Consider the following 17,040-nt stretch of genomic DNA (forward strand, 5'->3'; position numbering starts at 1 on the left):
ATTTATTATTGTAAGTAGGTGTGCTTCATACAAAAGGTCTTGGATTCAAATTTTCTTAAATAAAAAAAATAATTAGTAGTTTAAAGTACTTCTAGAGTTTTTTTTTTTTTTTGAATAACTTGTGGAGTTTTTTATGATATAACTAACGGTGTAGAATTGTTAACTAGATTTTAGATAATTATTCTCAAAGATCGTTCAAAGTGGCTACTTATAACAAGAGTTGCATGAAAATATTTATTTTGTAATGTTATTGTCTATTGGTAATAGACTTTTATGAAGATCTATCAATGATATGATAGATGATAGTAGTCTATTAAGAGTCCATTATTGTCTATTACTAGTAGTTAGTAATATTTGTAAATGTTATATTTTAAAATATATTATTAAAGTTCATCATTGTCGGTTACCGGTAGATGTTATATTTTAAAATATCTCAAAACGACAGCTATTATCCTTTAGGTTTAAAAAACTTCAATAAACTAATAGTAGGGACTAGATTTAAGATCTATTGAAAGTATAGAGACTAAAATTAAACAAATTTTAAAGTATAGGATCAAAATGACATTTTTAATCTACTTTTAAATATAGTAAAATATTATCATATTTCTTAAACCAACTCAAAATCAAAGGATTCTTTTTTAATACAAACTTACTTTCTAATTGTTTGCTTTTTATTTTTTTGTTGGGATAACTTGAATTTTTAAAGTTTTTTTAATTGTTATATCTAAAGTTAATGGCGAATAAATAAACAGAAAGAAAAAGATTAAATTTCATAAGATTCGTCGCGACTTTCTTATTGTCAAAATCTTTATCCACTCTAAATTACTTAATTGATATAAAATATCCTTCCAAAATTCAAATTTCCCAATCATTGCTTGTGTGTCCCTTTCAAAATAAATATAAACAAATAAATAGATTTCAAAAGAATAAAGCGTATTAGTCAACGTTATTAGAAATTGCAAACGTGTTTCTAAATTATGATCTATCAGGAAAAAAATCAATAGTGAAAGATTTTGTTATACTTAATTAACTTTTTAAAGATGTATAGAATCTAATAAATATATTTATAATTATTTCTTTTCTTTATAGTTCAACTGAAAATAAATTTACAAATGGTTTGTTCATTTATAATTTTTTTTCTTATAGTTAAACTAAAAATTAGATGAAAATTAATTTACAAATGGATTCAAGATATTTGTTCATTTATAATTTTTCCTGATAGTTAAACTAAAAATTCCATCAAAATTAATTTACAAATGGATTCAAGAGATTTGAGAGATTTGTTCATTTGTAATTTTTGCTGATAGTTAATCTAAAAATTACATCAAAATTAATTTACAAATGGATTCAAGAGGTTTGTTCATTTATAATTTTTCCTTATAATTAAACTAAAAATTACATCAAAATTAATTTACAAATGGGTTTAGTGGGTTTGAGAGCTTTGTTCATTTATAATTTAAAATAAAAAACTTATGACCTTTATTAGACACAAATTTACGACTTCATTAGACAAAAAAATCAAATTTATGTCGGATTAATTTTCACAAATTTCAAATTTATGAGAAGTTAAGTAAAGATGGGAAGTTAAGTAAAGATGGTTGTGAAACTCCGATTATAATATTTTATATTTTCAACTATTATAACCTACAATATTCTTACTCCAAATTTCATATCCATCATCTCCTTTTTAGTTACAATGTTACATTATTTTCTATCAAGACTAAAATAATCTACCTTACAAACACAAAATATTATAACCCATAATAAATAACAGTTTACACCAAAACAACGGGCAATAATAAACCACATCCCCAAAAGTCTTTGAAACAAGTTTCCAAGTTAAGGGGCTAAGCACGTAATTTCACAAATTTTTTCAATCGGGAAAAAAAAAACATTAAGCAAAATTCTGACTACGAAATAATAATGTACAAAGTGTAATATTGATTGATAAAGCTCTTGTTATTCAAATGAAAATCCTAAAGGAAACTAAAGACTATGGCAACAAATCTTAGCTTTAGCTATAGAATTGGGCAAATTAGAAATAAGTTATGAAAGGATTTCCATATCTCTTTTCATCTAGAAATATGAAAAGAACAAACCCTAAACCTTTGACCTCTCCCAAAAAAGGAGGAAAAATAACTAAAATTACAAAAGCTAAGATGGGGAACTCAATTTCATATCTAAATGAGAATATGAGCAGCAACATGGGGAGGATTTGCATTTCACAGCATCAATAATGACCAAGAATGGAACTCAAAACATCAAAATTTAACTTACATCAATAATGTAGGAATCCGTGGAACGGTTTCACTCGTCTAAATATAGCTTCCAACTCTGAAGGGGTCAGCAGAGTGGAATGGACAACCCGGAATGAGGGTCGAGGAGGTAAATATCACATTGATCGACAGCCAGCAGCTACATATTTCTTCATCAAATTTCTTGTCAGTCTTTTGTTTGATGTTTATCAGTTTCAAGACAGAGGCAAAACTTTCTGTCGCTGGTCGTTACTAAGGGTCATGACTGCTGGAGTTACTGTCTGAGATGTCTTCACTGACGGTGTAATCGAAGGTTTTGTGACTTTATTGTTGTTGAGTTGGCCCAAATTACTTTGAGTTTCGGTTTTAGAATTTGTAGTGCCATTGTTAAATTGTTGTTCTTCGTTACCTACTTCACTTCTGGCTAAAGATGAACATTTTGTCTCTGCAATGAAAAAGAAAATAGCACTGCCCATCAGTTCTGTGAAAAAGAGAAAAGAAAAGAAGAAAAAGAAAAGGAAAGGAAAAAGAAAACACAAGAAAATATTTGCATTCTATCATAAACTAAAATGAACACGATAAGAGTGCAGAACAAAGTTAGAAATAAGAATGATGCAAGTAATATAACTCAAAGAGCATGCAATCAAAATGACAGATTCAACTTTCATAGAACGCCCATGGCATAAACAACCGTTTCACTATTTACTTTATACTTGCAAGAAAATCCATTTTGAATCCCAAAGGAAACTCTATCTGTCTACATAATCTAAAGTTTAAATAGTGTGTGTGTGGTGATGGTGATGGGGAAGTTTTCTTGTTTGATCTTATAAATCATCAGACTTGAGGCATATTCAAGAAAGAAATCAAACAAATTTTAGTGAATGGAAAAACATATTGCAAATTCAAGAAATTTCTTTTTGGAGTTTCCTGCTCAAGACAAATTAAACCTTTCAGGATGCTTCATGTTGTTTTGTTGGTTATCTTAAAGGGGAAGCAGACATTAAAACTTACCTTTTATTTCTCCTAAAGTGATGAGTCTATTAAGACAATCCCTAAACTTTGTAAGGACGATCCTCTCCTGCTCTGCATAGACCTCTGACGTGTCTCGTCCATGAGGCAGTTGTGAAGAGGTGCTGCAGCCAGGACCCATTAGTCTATTGGGAGAAGCAGCAGCCATTAGCATCGTATCTTGCTCATCACACATCAAAGCTAAAGTTCCAGGAGACATGGGTGCGCCCTTTGGCACATCTCCACCATCTGAATTGGAATCATCGGGGGTGGTTTTATCAGCCTGGTTCGCACTTGAACGATCATCGGCTGCAGACTTCTCATCAGATGCATCTTTTTTCTGCCCATCTTGAGTGGATGATGCAACAGAAGTTTCCGTCTGGCCGTCTGATTGCTTTTCTGTAGCACTTGTTTGGTCTGGAGAGTGAAAAAGAAGATATTTTCAAAAGGTCCATTCAACAGCTTTTTGCTGAACTTCTTAAAAGACCTAAGTTTCTAACCAATGTACTGAATAATAAACAAAACATAAATAGAGGTGGAGAGGCTTGAGCAGATAAAATCATAATACCTTGAATTGTCTTGGCAGCTTCACTTGACAGCACAACCAAAACAGAGCAAAGATCCTTCAAATCTTGTGATTGAATGATGTCTGCCATTAAAGACCTTCAACAATTACACACGTCAGTCCTAAGTCCAAAAATATGGTCGAAATTATGAAGAGATTTATACCTATATGTAAACTTTGAAGGCCCCAACACTGACGGGCTTCCAACACCAGCAATAGGGAAGGACGGTAATGGAGGGGCAGTGGCTCTAATATGATTTACCTGCTAAGTAGAGTAAACAAAAACATCACTATCAGTATAAGAGCAGTCCCTTTAGCACAGCTTCTTGTGAAAAGCATTATAAAGTTATCTTTTTTTGCCTTAGAGATTCTACCAAATTTATACATGATGTTGTCTTATATTTATAGTAAATGATTAGGTCCACCTGTTGAAATGGCCCTGGTCGATGAGTGGATATGTCTTTGGCTGTTGGTCCAAAGTAGAGTTCTTGACCTTTTCTTTTCTTGGATACAGGAGGTGAGGCATAGCCAGAGGACCCAATAGCTCCGGTTATGGCAGCATTAGCTGCCTGTTGAATGAATGTCATGTTGCTACCATGGTCTCCATGGAAAAGAGCTTGCCTCTCTTCACTTCCCTCAAAATTCTTGCAATCCATGCATTTACAGTTTTCCGAACAGAGAATGTTGGCCTGGAAACACTCACAATATTTTTTAAGACAACCTGATTTCTTGCAGTGGCATCCCTTATTGTGTTTACCCAACATCAACAACTCCCCCGCCTCCTCCTGCATGAATTCAAAACAATTGGCATATCATCAACAAGTTCCACAGAAGATATGTACGATTATTTGATGTCATGCCACTCATTTATAAATTATACTATGTGTAAATACTCAATGCAATTCTACTTGTTCTATCTACATATATAACTAGAAGTGCCAATGAATTTAAATGGTAAAGTCCGGAGGGGATTGGCAAGCAAATAATATAATGCCATTTGAATTAAGTCTATATTAGATGCATAAAATATTTTAAACAATCAAGACCCAAAGGTTGTACAAAAATTCCCATATAATGCCATTTCTCAAAAGTAAATAATTAAGTGCAAAGTCTGCAACTTGCAGTACATGCTATGGTATGAACAAAAGGTAGAGCTATGATATATACAAAAGGTTGAGCAGTTATTATTTAAAAGACTGCCATACCCTACTGTCCCGCATCCCATGAGGGCTGCTCGCAATTTTTGGTCGAAATGCATTTGGATTACGCTCTAATGTAGCTTCAACTGCTTCTCTTCTAGCAGCATCATTCTCAACATTGTTATAACAATTGATGCAGTTGCAACCATCACAGTATATTCCAGAAGCAAAGCATTCACAGTACCTGCTCAAATTGGTGGGCAAATTACTTTGTTAATAAATAACGATAATTGACAGCAATACATTCCAAATGAGTTATAAACATAATAATTTTATAATTCATTCTAGTTGTCAATTTTCTCGTTGAGAAAATGATTTAAAAAAGAATCAAGAAGCAACAAAAGAGATTATAAATTATAGTATCTGCTATGGCCTTCACAAAAGCCATAGATTGCCACCAAACGTTTCCCCAAAAGTTGCAAATATAATAAAAATGAAAAATAGTATTGATGAAGCCTGAAACATACTAGCAAACAATGAAAAATGTAGAGCAAAAAAAAAAAAAAAGCTAAATAAGGAAATTTTTCTCAACAACCAAAAATCTTTTGTTACCATATACAAGCGTACATGAACATCTACTATAGAAGTCATCAGTGTCTATCACAGAAATTCCAGAGTAGAGCAGAAAAATGTAAAATGTATTTGTCAGAAGCTTGACGGATAATAAACTTACAATTTTAGACACCGCGAATGTTTACAGTTACACTGTTTTTGCTTCTTAGGAGTACTGTCTTTAGCTTCCATAGCAGGTCTTGCTCTTGACATTGGTGATTCTGGTTTCCTATTTAAGAATAAAGTAACGTCCATAAATAATCAGATGGCTAAACGCTGAATTTACTAACCGAATAGTTTCTATATAGAGTGTAAGAAAATTTAAGTGATGCCAAATCGCTCTAGATACAAAAGTTTCATATTTTAAATTCAAATGATAGAATTGTACTTCTAAAAGTGAATCCACAACCTAAATCGTCCACTGAAAGGATTTCACATGAAATTAGTCGAATTAAGCAATATCTCATAATCCAAAAAAGACAAAGACGTTTTGATGAGCTCCTCATTTACAAAATTGGATTGTCCTTCCATGTCAACAGCTCCAACGGCCAAGGATTCTAAATCTAATCTATGATTGGACATTAAATTAAGCGAACGAGATTGTAGAGACTTACACAGCTCGTACTGACGAATGAGGCGCCAAAGGTGCGATTGACGCCGCCACCATCTGCGTCTGTGGCTTTGGTTGAGCTTGCGGAAGATTCTGAGCAACTAATGGAGCCTGTGACTGTGAATGCGAGTTTGAATGAGATTGAGGATTCGAGGCCCCTCCATAGCCGGTGAAATCGAGCTGCCTAGCGAGCTTCTTAGAGGGAATATCAGATGACGAAGAATTACTCAACGTTGCACCATCTGATTGAGCCTTCTTCTGAGACGCACCCACGGAATCTTCTTCCCCCATCAAATTCAAATCCTAAATTTCAATAATCTCGCCACTATTCCAAATTTTCCGTAAAAAAGGAAAATCAAACTCGAAGAATCAATCCACTCTTGAATTAAAAAAAATGAAATTCCACAAACCAACTTCGAAATCGTCCAACTTCCGGATCCAAATACCGATCAAAATACCACTAGATAAAATTATGCTTTTGAAGCTCAAATTACGCTGAAACTCAACAACAAGAAACCCAAATCAGAAAAAAAAAAACCTTCGCCTTCACGTGAAAAAATCACAGACAAATTAAAAACAAGAGAAGAAAATTTGAATTATTTAGGGTTTCTTTTTTTTTTGTTTCTTTCTTTTTTCTTTTTGAACTGTGAATTGAAGAGAGCTCCGAAGGAAAGAAGAAGGATAGGAGCGAAAAAGGCCTTTTGTTCTTCTTCTTTCCTCCCTCTCTCTTCCTAGATTTTGAAATTTCAATTTCGTAAATATTGAACGGTGAGATTAAGACCTATTGTTAAATCTACCGGTGGAAACAATTCGATATGATCCAACGGTGCGAATTCATAGAAGCGAGCCTTGAATAGGTTTCAGACCGTTAGATTCTGTGGGATATTGATTTTCGACAAAATTGTCGAGAGCAATGATCCAGTATTTCCCACATGCAAATTAAAGACCCATTAATACTTCGCCACGTAAAATATCCCCACAAGATATTACACTTCGGGGACACGTGGGTGTACCTGAGTGGGTGAATAAAATGGGAAAGTGTGAGTGAAAAAGGAGGGAATTAGTCCAAGATTCCATTCAATAAAGAAAGAAAATAAAAACAAATTTGGCGCTAAATAGACTATCGGAAGCTGTTGGACAGCCTATTAATTTTATTAATTCATTCATTCAAAATTGAAACCTTTTTCTCATCTTAATAATTCATATAATTTTCATATACATATATGTATGTAAATAGATATTAGAGGATAAATAAATTTGTTGATGCAAGATTATGGTTCATGTACATGGTTGAATCGAGTTAGATAGAGTTGGAGTTGGAGGTATGAACTAAATAGCTCGTTGGATGTGAAACACATTATTTATATAGAGTTGGAATTGGAGGCGTCAGAACGTGGTCGGTAATTTTGCATTGTCCAATGTATCGAAGATAAATTGTAAAAGTATTTTGCTTACATAACTTTAAATCTACGTCCAACGGTTATTAGAAGATAACCATGTGACGGTTTTATTGAGCAATTTGTTCATATAAACAAACTCGGCTTGTTAGATTTGTCAAACTATCTCGTAATTCTAATCCTTCATTTTGTTAGTATGACATTTGAAGTATATACAATGTTAAAGATCTAAATTAGTTCACTCATGACAACTTAAAAGTTTAATTAATACAATTATAAATCTCACCGGATGTTTTTTAAAATTAGAAAATTGTGTAAATTTATGAACTTTTAAAAATTAAGAATCTAAATTGATACATGTGTTAGTTTAGGACTTGTTTGTATAACTTTTATTTGTTTCAAGAGTGTATAATTTGCAAAAGTGTAACATGGGCATGTTTAAGAGTGATTTTAAAAGAATTAAAAATCACTTTTTTTCAGGTTCTAAACCCTCTCCTCTCAAATATGTATATAGTTCAAAAGAAAGATTCTCTAACCACCGTTATGAATTCATATAAAGTTTATTAGTTACACGATAAAAATAAGAAAGTTTACATAATCAACGAGCTCAATTTATTCACTCAGTGTACAACTCCAACAATCTAACGTGCAAGCAAAAAGCTTCTTTTACTTGTGAAAATTTCGACCAATCTATCAAGACAACCCTCTAATCCTGCCACGTTTACTTGTCGTACTTGTTGAGAAGTAAAAACGGAAGTTACACGGATTGATCACGTAAGAAAACATGAAGGGCAAGATTCATACATATAATTAAGCTATTATCTTACCCTCTCAACCTGATAATAAGGAGAAAGGAACAATAACAATAGAGCAAAAACTTGAAAATATGTCAATTTTCAAGAAAAAGCATAAACATAAACACAAGACAAGGAGCCACAGTCGTGGGCAGCCAGTTTGGCAGACACAAAAACTTGAGGTCCTTGAAAAGAAAGGGAGGGGAGCAAACTCACATCTTTGTTTGTGCAATTATACACAAATTACATTAACAGACAAGACATCCTTCAAGAAGGACGTCGGGATGACTATTCCGACATCTGAGTTCTCCAAGCTTTTGGTGTTTTAAGTAGGAAGACTGAAGAGGGATTATGGTATCGTAGGATAATAAATAGCCTAATTGGGATTCAGATACAACATTCTTCAAGAAAGGTATCGGAATGACCGGCCCGACATTTTTGGTAGATCAAGTATGGGGAGCGATAATGGCATTGTAGGATAAGATATGGCTTGATCACAATGCAACATTTACCAAGGAAGCTTTTCCTTACAAGCAATGAGGACTAACCGAAACAAAGTATAGTTTCAAATATTAAGGAATACCTGAATCACTGTGGCTCAATCAAATTGTATGGAGTAACCAGTGGCATTGGTGGTAACATTCATCGGGCCGATTTCATCCATATCAGAATCTGACTCGTTGTAGTCGTACCATCCTGCAGGAGAATCCTCGTCCTGCCCACTTTTGGTCGAAGGAACGTGAAGCTCGGACAAGGGAACAGGAAGTGGCTCCTTGGTGAAATACTTATCTTGTAGCAACTCCATAGCAGTCGCTCGATTAGCCGGGTTGTAACAAAGAAGTCTTTTAACAATAGAAATTTCATCAGAAGAACAGTTGGTAAGACATGCTTCTAAACCAATTGGCTTTTCGATTGTGTTGAATGAAATAATCTGAAAATCAGGAAGTTCGGAACAACCTGGCCACGACTCTTCAGTCAAGTTGCCTAGAGTAGCAAAAATTCTGCTCATTTGATCTATATCAGCAGTTCCTGGAAAAAGGGGTTCCAATGTTAAAAGTTCTGCAAAAATACAGCCCAATGACCACAAATCGATCTCCAAACCGTAGCTTGTAGAGCCATAGAGTAATTCAGGGGCTCTGAACCAGCGAGTACCGACACATGAAGTGAGAGAACCATGTCCATCATCTGCTGGAACTCCCCCTTCCATTTCATAAGAATATGATGAACCTTTAAATGGATCATCTTCAAGATCACTTGTGGTACATGTTGCTAAGCAAGAAGTATCTCCATCATAAGTACATGTTTCTTTGTCAAATTCATTTGCTGAATTTTTTGCTTTCAACTCATCTAAAACTCTAAAATATTCCTCTTTGCTAATTGGCTCTTGCTCTTCAGTTCTATTACCCTCTCGAACCGAGCTTTCTGTTCCGGGAAGAACTGCAGATGGTTGAGAAGAAGGTACTTGATCTGAAGAGTTGATCTCACATGGTTGAGAGATCTCATTCGATTCAACATAATCAGGCCCCATGAGTATCCTTGCCTGAAACCAACATCAAACTCATTCTTTTAGGAACACTGAAACCAATATCGAGGGACTCCTAGAAATTCAAAACATGAAGGAAATAGGAGAACAGCATCAAGTAAAATTCAGTACCATGAATCTGAGCTAGAACTTGGTATAAGAAGAAACATAAACCTTCAACATGAACAGATAAATAATACATTTAATCAAAATTCATTTCAGATTACTTCTCTCAAAATCTTATATTGAACATTCTACAAGCAGAGATTTTGAAGCATCCAACCTGCAACTAATGAGTTGAATGGGTCGTTCACAGTGATTCCTCAAAATAACGAGCTAATTTTGAGAAGCAGAGTGTGTACAGAATCTCCACATTTAACTTTGATTTCTCGTCATCTAAACAGATTATGTAATATGCAGACTATAATTGTATGCAGATCTTAGTCGAAAAAGAAGATTAAAAGAGAATTACCTGTCCAAAATCGGCAAGCTTGAGCATGCCATCATCAGAGATCAACAAATTGCTAGGTTTCAAATCCCTATGCACGATCATGTTCCTATGACAAGCATCAAGACCACTCAGAATCTGGATCATCCATCGCTTCAACTCCCCCACCGCAAGCCCACGCCCAGATTCTACACCATCCGATCCTCGCTTCTTTGCCTCTGCTATAACGGTGGCCAAATCCGTTCTCATAAACTCGAGAACAAGCACGGCATCCTCATCCTCCCGCCAAAAGTACTCGTGCAAAACGACGATATTAGGCGAACCTTGAAGGATTTGAAGAGCCTCGATTTCGCGGAACGCCGACTGATAATCGTGGATCTCCTTCAAGGCGACGATGACACCATCGGAGAGCCGCCGTGCACGGTAGACATCGGAATAAGCGCCGGATCCGACGCGCTCGAGGATCTCGTACTTGTGGATGATGTCTGGCCGAGAGTGGATGCTCCAGCTCTTGGCCGATGAAGGTTCCATTTGCGAAGGATTTGGAGATTGTGTGCGTTCTAGGGTTTTTGAAGATAGGGGTTATGGAAATTCCTTTACAGTTTACAGTTAATTTTCGCCGGACGGTGAAAAGGACTAGTCGCCGGTCGGTGAACCAACGATGCCAATTGCCAATGCCGCCGATATTATTTTATAGGTTAAAAAAATACACTTCAATTTTTTTAATTTTAATATTTTTTAATTATAAGGTTTAATTCCGATCCTTATATTTTCAATAAATTGAAATTAGTATTATTGTTGAATCAATTAAATAAATATCAACTTCGTAGAAATAATATTAAACTTTACAAGAGTATCAAACTAAAATACATTAGATTTAAAATTAAACAAGTCAAAAACTACGATAACCGAATTTATATTTAACGTAGGTTATAAATTTGTAAATATTTGAAAGAACTAAAATTACACACTTTACTAAAACTCAAAAATAGTTTCAACAATTAAGATATATACTTTGACTAACGAGTTCAAATTATGTATCTCCAATTTTTCAAGTAGAACTATACTAACATAAATAGAAAATTTACATGAACCCATTCGAGAAAAAAAAGTTAACCAATACTTAGATTCATACGGATCACTTTTCTTATAAATAAGAAAATAATTTGTTAAGAAAACCTAAATTGTCATGGAACGAGAACTTGAAGGGATACAACCTGAACAGAAGAAGCATAAAAGCAGCAGTACGAACTATTCAGATTCACTTTTCATGATATTACATTACGTAGGAAGCCCAAAGCTAAGCAAGTAGGACCCTTTACATTCAAATCAGTTGAACCAAACATGAGCCCTTTTTTATGGATTTGGGAGTTTCAACATAGAGAGAAAAAGAAAATTACTTTTGTAGAAAAATCTCATTTGATGTAACCTGTCATTTTCACTCTGTCCAAAAATGGTGGAACAAGCCAAACCCTCCATTAATTAAAGGGAAAAAGGCGAAATCTTCCACTGGCAAAGGAATCCATGGAAAATAGTTCAAGGACTTTCAACCCAAATAAAGTAATGTTCTGCCGGGTATCGTGCAAGTGTTTCATATCGAATCGATGTGCCTTGTAGAAATGAATCAAAAGATTAAGAATGGCAGGGCAATTTTTTAAGCATAACAGCAAAAAGGCTACAACATACACCCTAAGTTCTTGCGAGAATGAACGATTCCCTCCAATTTTTTCAAGTTGTGTGCAAAATGGAGATCAACATGTACATGCCCTTTTCTACCACTACAATTAAACTAGTGAAACCACAGAACAGATTTAACAAATACATAGAGAGGAGTATTAGCTGTTGGAGCAAGCTCGAACCGGAAAGAGTTATAACACCTCCACGAGATAGGATTACTTGCGCATTGTAGCAGCACGTCGTGTTCTAGGCAGCACAACCTCCACAAATAATTCTCCTGCTATGGTTTTATATGCATCAATGACATAATTACACAATTTTGTAATGGCAAAAGCATCACAGATAATTGGGATGCTTACGTGAACGAGCAGCCTGATCCTTGCCACCTCTTCTTCCTCGTGACCTCTCTTCTCCTCGGAGGTTGAAGAACAACTTTAATGGCAGTATCAAATACAGCTTTGACATTCTAAATAATCGACCACAAGCTCCAGTTAGATATAGTACATCCAAGTACATTATCATTGTTCATTTTTTCTTTTTCTTTTTTTAATTGGGATTATCATGCAGCTAATTAAAAACTAGCGTTCAAAAGAGAAACATTATGATCTTCACAAAAATTACAACATCTTTCTATGTTGTCTTGTCTACCTGCTGTGTCTTAGCACTGCACTCAATGTAAGCTGAAGCACCAATTTGTTTTCTCAGCTCCTCACCCTGCTTGTTAATGTTAAGTTCACAAAGTTGACCTTCTCTTTATAGTTCACATTGGAGAAGAAAAAAGAAGCAAGAATAGGGAAAGCAAACCTGAGAAGATGTAATGACATCATAATGCATTTGTTCATTAGCATATCGACGATCTTCACGGAGATCTAAACGGAAAGGAGATAAATTTTCTCGATATTGTTTGTGGAATTACACAAATGGACATTAATAAAACAAAATGTAACATCAAATAATTGATGAATTACTTTTGCTACCTACCGAGTTTAGTTCCAACTAGAATGATTGGAACATTGGGTGCAAATCTACGCAGTTCAGGCATCCACTGAGAAATCAAAATGAAGCAATATTGTTAAACATTACACTCTAATCAAACAAAGCAATACAGTACATTTTAATATAAAGTTTAGAAAAACATGTTTGATGATAATTCTCTACTATTTGTCCTCAAAGAAGCCCTGTTGTAATCTCATAATAATTTTAAAAACACCAAAATGCACCACAATTTTCCTAGTAAGAAAGCAAATCAAAACCGGAGAGAAGAGGAAACTAACGTGAGCGTAGCTCAACAGTAATAAGCATGTACTTCTTTCCTTAAGGTTGGAGATTCAAATTCTCATACATCCACATTTGTTGAGCTCTCAAATTTTGTACAAAAAATGTAGCCCTATTTTGTTAGTTTAGTTAGTTTGGACCATACCATAGTATTTAGTTTGATTTTGGCTATTTTGGTGAATTTAGGGGTCAGTTTTGATCCATTTGTGATTTGTCTATTAAAATTGGTTGATTTTAGTGTCAGATTTCAAATTGTATTAAACCCGTAGGTAACTGAATTTTGCCAAAAGATAAGCTAAACTGACTCTAATACCGATGTTCCTGAACTATCAAATCAATACCTTCTTGAGGATATTTTCATAGCTGGCTCTACTAATTAATGAGAAAGCTAGAACAAACACATCTGCACCTCTGTAACTCAAAGGCCTTAGCCTGCTATAATCTTCCTGGCCTTCAAAGCAAAGGACAAATAATAAATTAGATAATACCTCAGTAAAGTAGATAAAAATCCTGACTCTAGACTCATCATCAATGGAATAATAAAGAATGCACTTCTTATTCAAGGGGTTCATAACTACCTGCAGTGTCCCATAATCCCAAATTGACAATGTTCCCATCCACAGATACATTGGCACTGAAATTGTCGAACACTGTGGGAATATAATCCTGCCAAGAAAACCACCAGTATTGAGAGAGAGAAGTCTAGGTTCAGCTGCTCAAACTTAGTAGTTTATGTACTTCCAAGTTCCAACTAATAATGAAAGAAAAAATAGGAGAAAACCACCAATGTTGAGAGAGACAGAGAGAAAGCTCCAGTTTCAACTGCTCAAGCTTAATGATTATGTAATTGCAGTTGCAGCTTTTATTTGAAGAAAGAGAGAAATTGAAGTGGGGAGAAAACTACCAATGTTGAGAGAGAGAGAGAGAGAGAGAGAGTTCCATTTACTAAAGAAAATGGTCATATAAAATGGAAAAAAAAAAAAAAAAAAAAAACTCATCTATATGAAGAGAGTCCATTTAAACTGACGTAGCTTAGTGTTAATGTACTTGCAGCTCGTTTTTAAAGAAAATTGAAGGAAATCATCAGTGTGCAGAAAGAGAAGGAGCAAGAACTCCATTTTCAATGGCTAAAATTTGGATTTGAAGCTCAAATCAGAAAAAGAGAGAGAACTCCATTTTTAGGTGTTCAAGCTTAGAGTCTCGGAGAAAATCACCCATGTTAAGAGAGAGAGGGTCTAGGAGAACTACATTTTCAACTGCTCAAGCTCAGTGTAATGCACTTGCATTCTTGCAGCTCGCATTCAAACAAAATGGAAGAAAATCTTTCATGAATAAAGAGTGTTAACACTAACATGAATCTAAAATGCTAGAAAACAAACTCATAATCTGACAGATTACTAGGCAATAAATGAACTAAAATAAAACATGAAACAGAATTTCATAAAAGAGGCCTCACAGTGGGGAACTTATTGCTAGTGTAACAGATAAGCATACAAGTTTTCCCAACCGCTCCATCTCCAACAGTAACGCATTTAATGAACTTAGAAGCACTCATCTTCCAAAACCCACCAGAGAAAAACAAATTTCCTCAAAACTCACTTTGGAGAATCAGAATTAGAGGGCTTGTAGGAAATGGGAAAAAGGGTTAAAGTGGTAAAGCAAGAAGAAGGATTCGAAGTGTAACAATGGCAGAAATGAGGAAAAGGGACTTGGATTTACAGTGAAAAGGAGCTTTTAAGTTTACTGAAATTTCTTCGTTTCTTTCGAGAGAGAAGTTTTCAATTTCAAACCTCAGAGACAAAAGGTTTTGGAATGCACAAAACGAGAGTCTTTTTTTTGTGTGTGGGAATGGTAGCTGAATGAAATGGATGGGTCAGATGGGTCCCTCTGGTTCCTGTCGCTGCAGCCATTAATGGCGTCCAACCACACAATTGGAGCTCTTGAAATGTTGCATTTATCAATTCCCACTCACTCACCTTCCTCTCTAACCCATTGGCTTTGGGTTCTGTAAAATATTGAATTCTTTGAAAATTGTATAGTAATTAACGAAATGAACAAAAAAAATATATTTTTTCAAATACAAATTATTATCATATATATATATATATATATATATTAATCTCTATTATTCATAAATTATAATATTTTGTTACGTTTGTAAATATTTTGAACAAATTTTATTATTTAAGACAATTTGTCGTTTAACCATGAAAAAAATAGATTTAATATAATATGTAAGATAATTATTTTAAATTGTAAAAATATTAAAAATATCAATAAGTATAGCAAAATATACTCTTTATCAATAATAGACAGTGATAGACACAAATAGATATATAGTCAAAATATTATCAAATGAGTAAAACTAGCCTACTTATTTACAAATATATCAAAATTTTACTTATTATCGAGAATATACTTACATGGACATCTATCACTTTAGTTTAGACATTATATATATTTATCCCTTTTTATTGTAGTCTATCACATAAATAATATAAATATTTTAAAGAAATTTTTCACCTAAAACAAATTTTCTTTAATTTATCTTGTAATGTGTAACGTCCAAAAAATTAAGATAACGTAATGATTATCAAATTTTATTATGCTACATACTTTCAAAGAGTTTTTCTTCCCTATAATACACTGCATGAGTGTATTTTTACAATTAACTAGGGGACAATTGATTGGACGTATTGATTGTATGATCCATGAAAACTACGTCAACTTCAAATTGACATTTAAAAATATAGAGACAAAAGTAGTACAAAACTCGAAAAAAAAAGTAAGCAAAATGGCATCTTTAACCTTGATTCTCGTAATTTTCTTTTTAACAAATTGTTTTACTTTTTAAAATGTTCAATTTTAGTCTAACAACCGCATTAAATATTAAAATCAATTCATAATACTATTTCTTATTAACTTTTGTATGAAAAAAGCCATGGTCTAGTATTTATTTTTATAAAAATAAAAATATATCTTGTGTGTGGTGTATTTTTCTTGAATATATTAATTTGTAAATCTAGTTTTTAACCTATATCACATTTTGAAAATGTCCATAAAATCAATGAATTTAAAATCTTCATCTAATAAATAAACTAAGTAGAAACAAATTTTATAAATTAATCCATACGTGAATTAGAAAAAATGATGAAATGCGTCAATTAAAATTTTTTTACTAAAGAAACTAAAAACTCAAATAGATCCGAAAAATTCAAAAACTAACTTGTAATGTAACTAATTGTGTTTTTCGTTTTGAAAACAAAAATACTTCAAATAAAGAATAAATAACTAGCTTCAAACATAACTTCACCAATCAACGACATATTTTATTATTATTAAAAAACCGTTCAAGATTTATGATTGTCTTGAACATCAAAGAAAACAAAATTAAAAAACACAACTTTCAAAATCTATCCTACATGGGAAATTATTATGTATAGTGAAAAAGAATGAAACTATTTAAAAAAATATACCAAAAAGTTTAAATAAATTAAACAAAGTTAGATGAATTTTATTATATTTTATAAATAGTTTTAACATTTTATTATTTTACAAAATTTCTCTTTTATAAACACAATTAATTAAAAGCTTTTCAAAAATAATAATTAAAAACAAACTATATACCCTTCATAAAAAAATCAGAAAAATCAATTACACTTTAATTTTTATTTTTATCTTTTCAATTTTAGGGTTTATGACAATTTCTCAAATAATAATTATTTATTTATTTTGTAA

The 17,040-nt window shown here is 33.2% G+C and overlaps 3 protein-coding genes across 5 annotated transcripts; all 3 read right to left on the minus strand.

Annotated features, from left to right (window-relative positions):
- Positions 1-1,924: 1,924 nt before the first annotated feature.
- Positions 1,925-6,915, minus strand: LOC103497867 (protein tesmin/TSO1-like CXC 5). Of its 2 annotated transcripts, none has more exons than XM_008460253.3 (8): positions 6,194-6,915; positions 5,701-5,808; positions 5,034-5,211; positions 4,254-4,613; positions 3,993-4,093; positions 3,832-3,926; positions 3,267-3,680; positions 1,925-2,700 (listed from the first exon to the last, which is right to left on the minus strand). In XM_008460253.3, the coding sequence occupies exons 1-8, from the start codon at positions 6,478-6,480 to the stop codon at positions 2,471-2,473; spliced, it is 1,773 nt and encodes a 590-aa protein (XP_008458475.1). In that variant the 5' UTR covers positions 6,481-6,915; the 3' UTR covers positions 1,925-2,470. The 2 variants fall into 2 exon arrangements, with proteins under 2 accessions (XP_008458475.1, XP_008458483.1); XM_008460261.3 differs by having other exon boundaries at positions 3,993-4,090; positions 6,194-6,914.
- A 1,446-nt stretch (positions 6,916-8,361) lies between these two features.
- On the minus strand, positions 8,362-11,049 carry LOC103497883 (cyclin-dependent kinase F-1). Its single transcript, XM_008460272.3, has 2 exons — positions 10,375-11,049; positions 8,362-9,920 (listed from the first exon to the last, which is right to left on the minus strand). The coding sequence occupies exons 1-2, from the start codon at positions 10,879-10,881 to the stop codon at positions 8,979-8,981; spliced, it is 1,449 nt and encodes a 482-aa protein (XP_008458494.1). The 5' UTR covers positions 10,882-11,049; the 3' UTR covers positions 8,362-8,978.
- A 933-nt stretch (positions 11,050-11,982) lies between these two features.
- LOC103497892 (rac-like GTP-binding protein ARAC7) lies at positions 11,983-15,309 on the minus strand. Of its 2 annotated transcripts, none has more exons than XM_008460291.3 (8): positions 14,759-15,309; positions 13,881-13,968; positions 13,644-13,753; positions 13,009-13,072; positions 12,832-12,896; positions 12,676-12,741; positions 12,387-12,493; positions 11,983-12,304 (listed from the first exon to the last, which is right to left on the minus strand). In XM_008460291.3, exons 1-8 carry the CDS (start codon positions 14,855-14,857, stop codon positions 12,274-12,276), a joined length of 630 nt encoding a protein of 209 aa, XP_008458513.1. In that variant the 5' UTR covers positions 14,858-15,309; the 3' UTR covers positions 11,983-12,273. The 2 variants fall into 2 exon arrangements, with proteins under 2 accessions (XP_008458513.1, XP_008458504.1); XM_008460282.3 differs by having other exon boundaries at positions 11,983-12,307; positions 14,759-15,257.
- Between the last annotated feature and the right edge of the window lie 1,731 nt (positions 15,310-17,040).

This window comes from Cucumis melo, chromosome 5 (assembly GCF_025177605.1).
Source record: "Cucumis melo cultivar AY chromosome 5, USDA_Cmelo_AY_1.0, whole genome shotgun sequence".
Lineage (NCBI taxonomy): Eukaryota > Viridiplantae > Streptophyta > Magnoliopsida > Cucurbitales > Cucurbitaceae > Cucumis > Cucumis melo.

Bases quoted from the DNA above. Each gene is read 5' to 3' on its own strand.
- LOC103497892 (XM_008460282.3), bottom strand. From the start codon at position 14,857: ATGAGTGCTTCTAAGTTCATTAAATGCGTTACTGTTGGAGATGGAGCG. The intron at 12,897-13,008 runs GTAGGTAGCAAA...CTTTCCGTTTAG, and splicing joins TCTAGTTGGAACTAAACTCG to ATCTCCGTGAAGATCGTCGA. The intron at 12,494-12,675 runs GTAGACAAGACA...TCGATTATTTAG, and splicing joins GCAGTGCTAAGACACAGCAG to AATGTCAAAGCTGTATTTGA.
- LOC103497867 (XM_008460253.3), bottom strand. From the start codon at position 6,480: ATGGGGGAAGAAGATTCCGTGGGTGCGTCTCAGAAGAAGGCTCAATCA. The intron at 4,614-5,033 runs GTATGGCAGTCT...GAATTCATGCAG, and splicing joins ATGGGATGCGGGACAGTAGG to GAGGAGGCGGGGGAGTTGTT. The intron at 3,681-3,831 runs GTATTATGATTT...TTCACTCTCCAG, and splicing joins AGCTGCCAAGACAATTCAAG to ACCAAACAAGTGCTACAGAA.
- LOC103497883 (XM_008460272.3), bottom strand. From the start codon at position 10,881: ATGGAACCTTCATCGGCCAAGAGCTGGAGCATCCACTCTCGGCCAGAC. The intron at 9,921-10,374 runs GTAATTCTCTTT...TGTTGGTTTCAG, and splicing joins AGCTTGCCGATTTTGGACAG to GCAAGGATACTCATGGGGCC.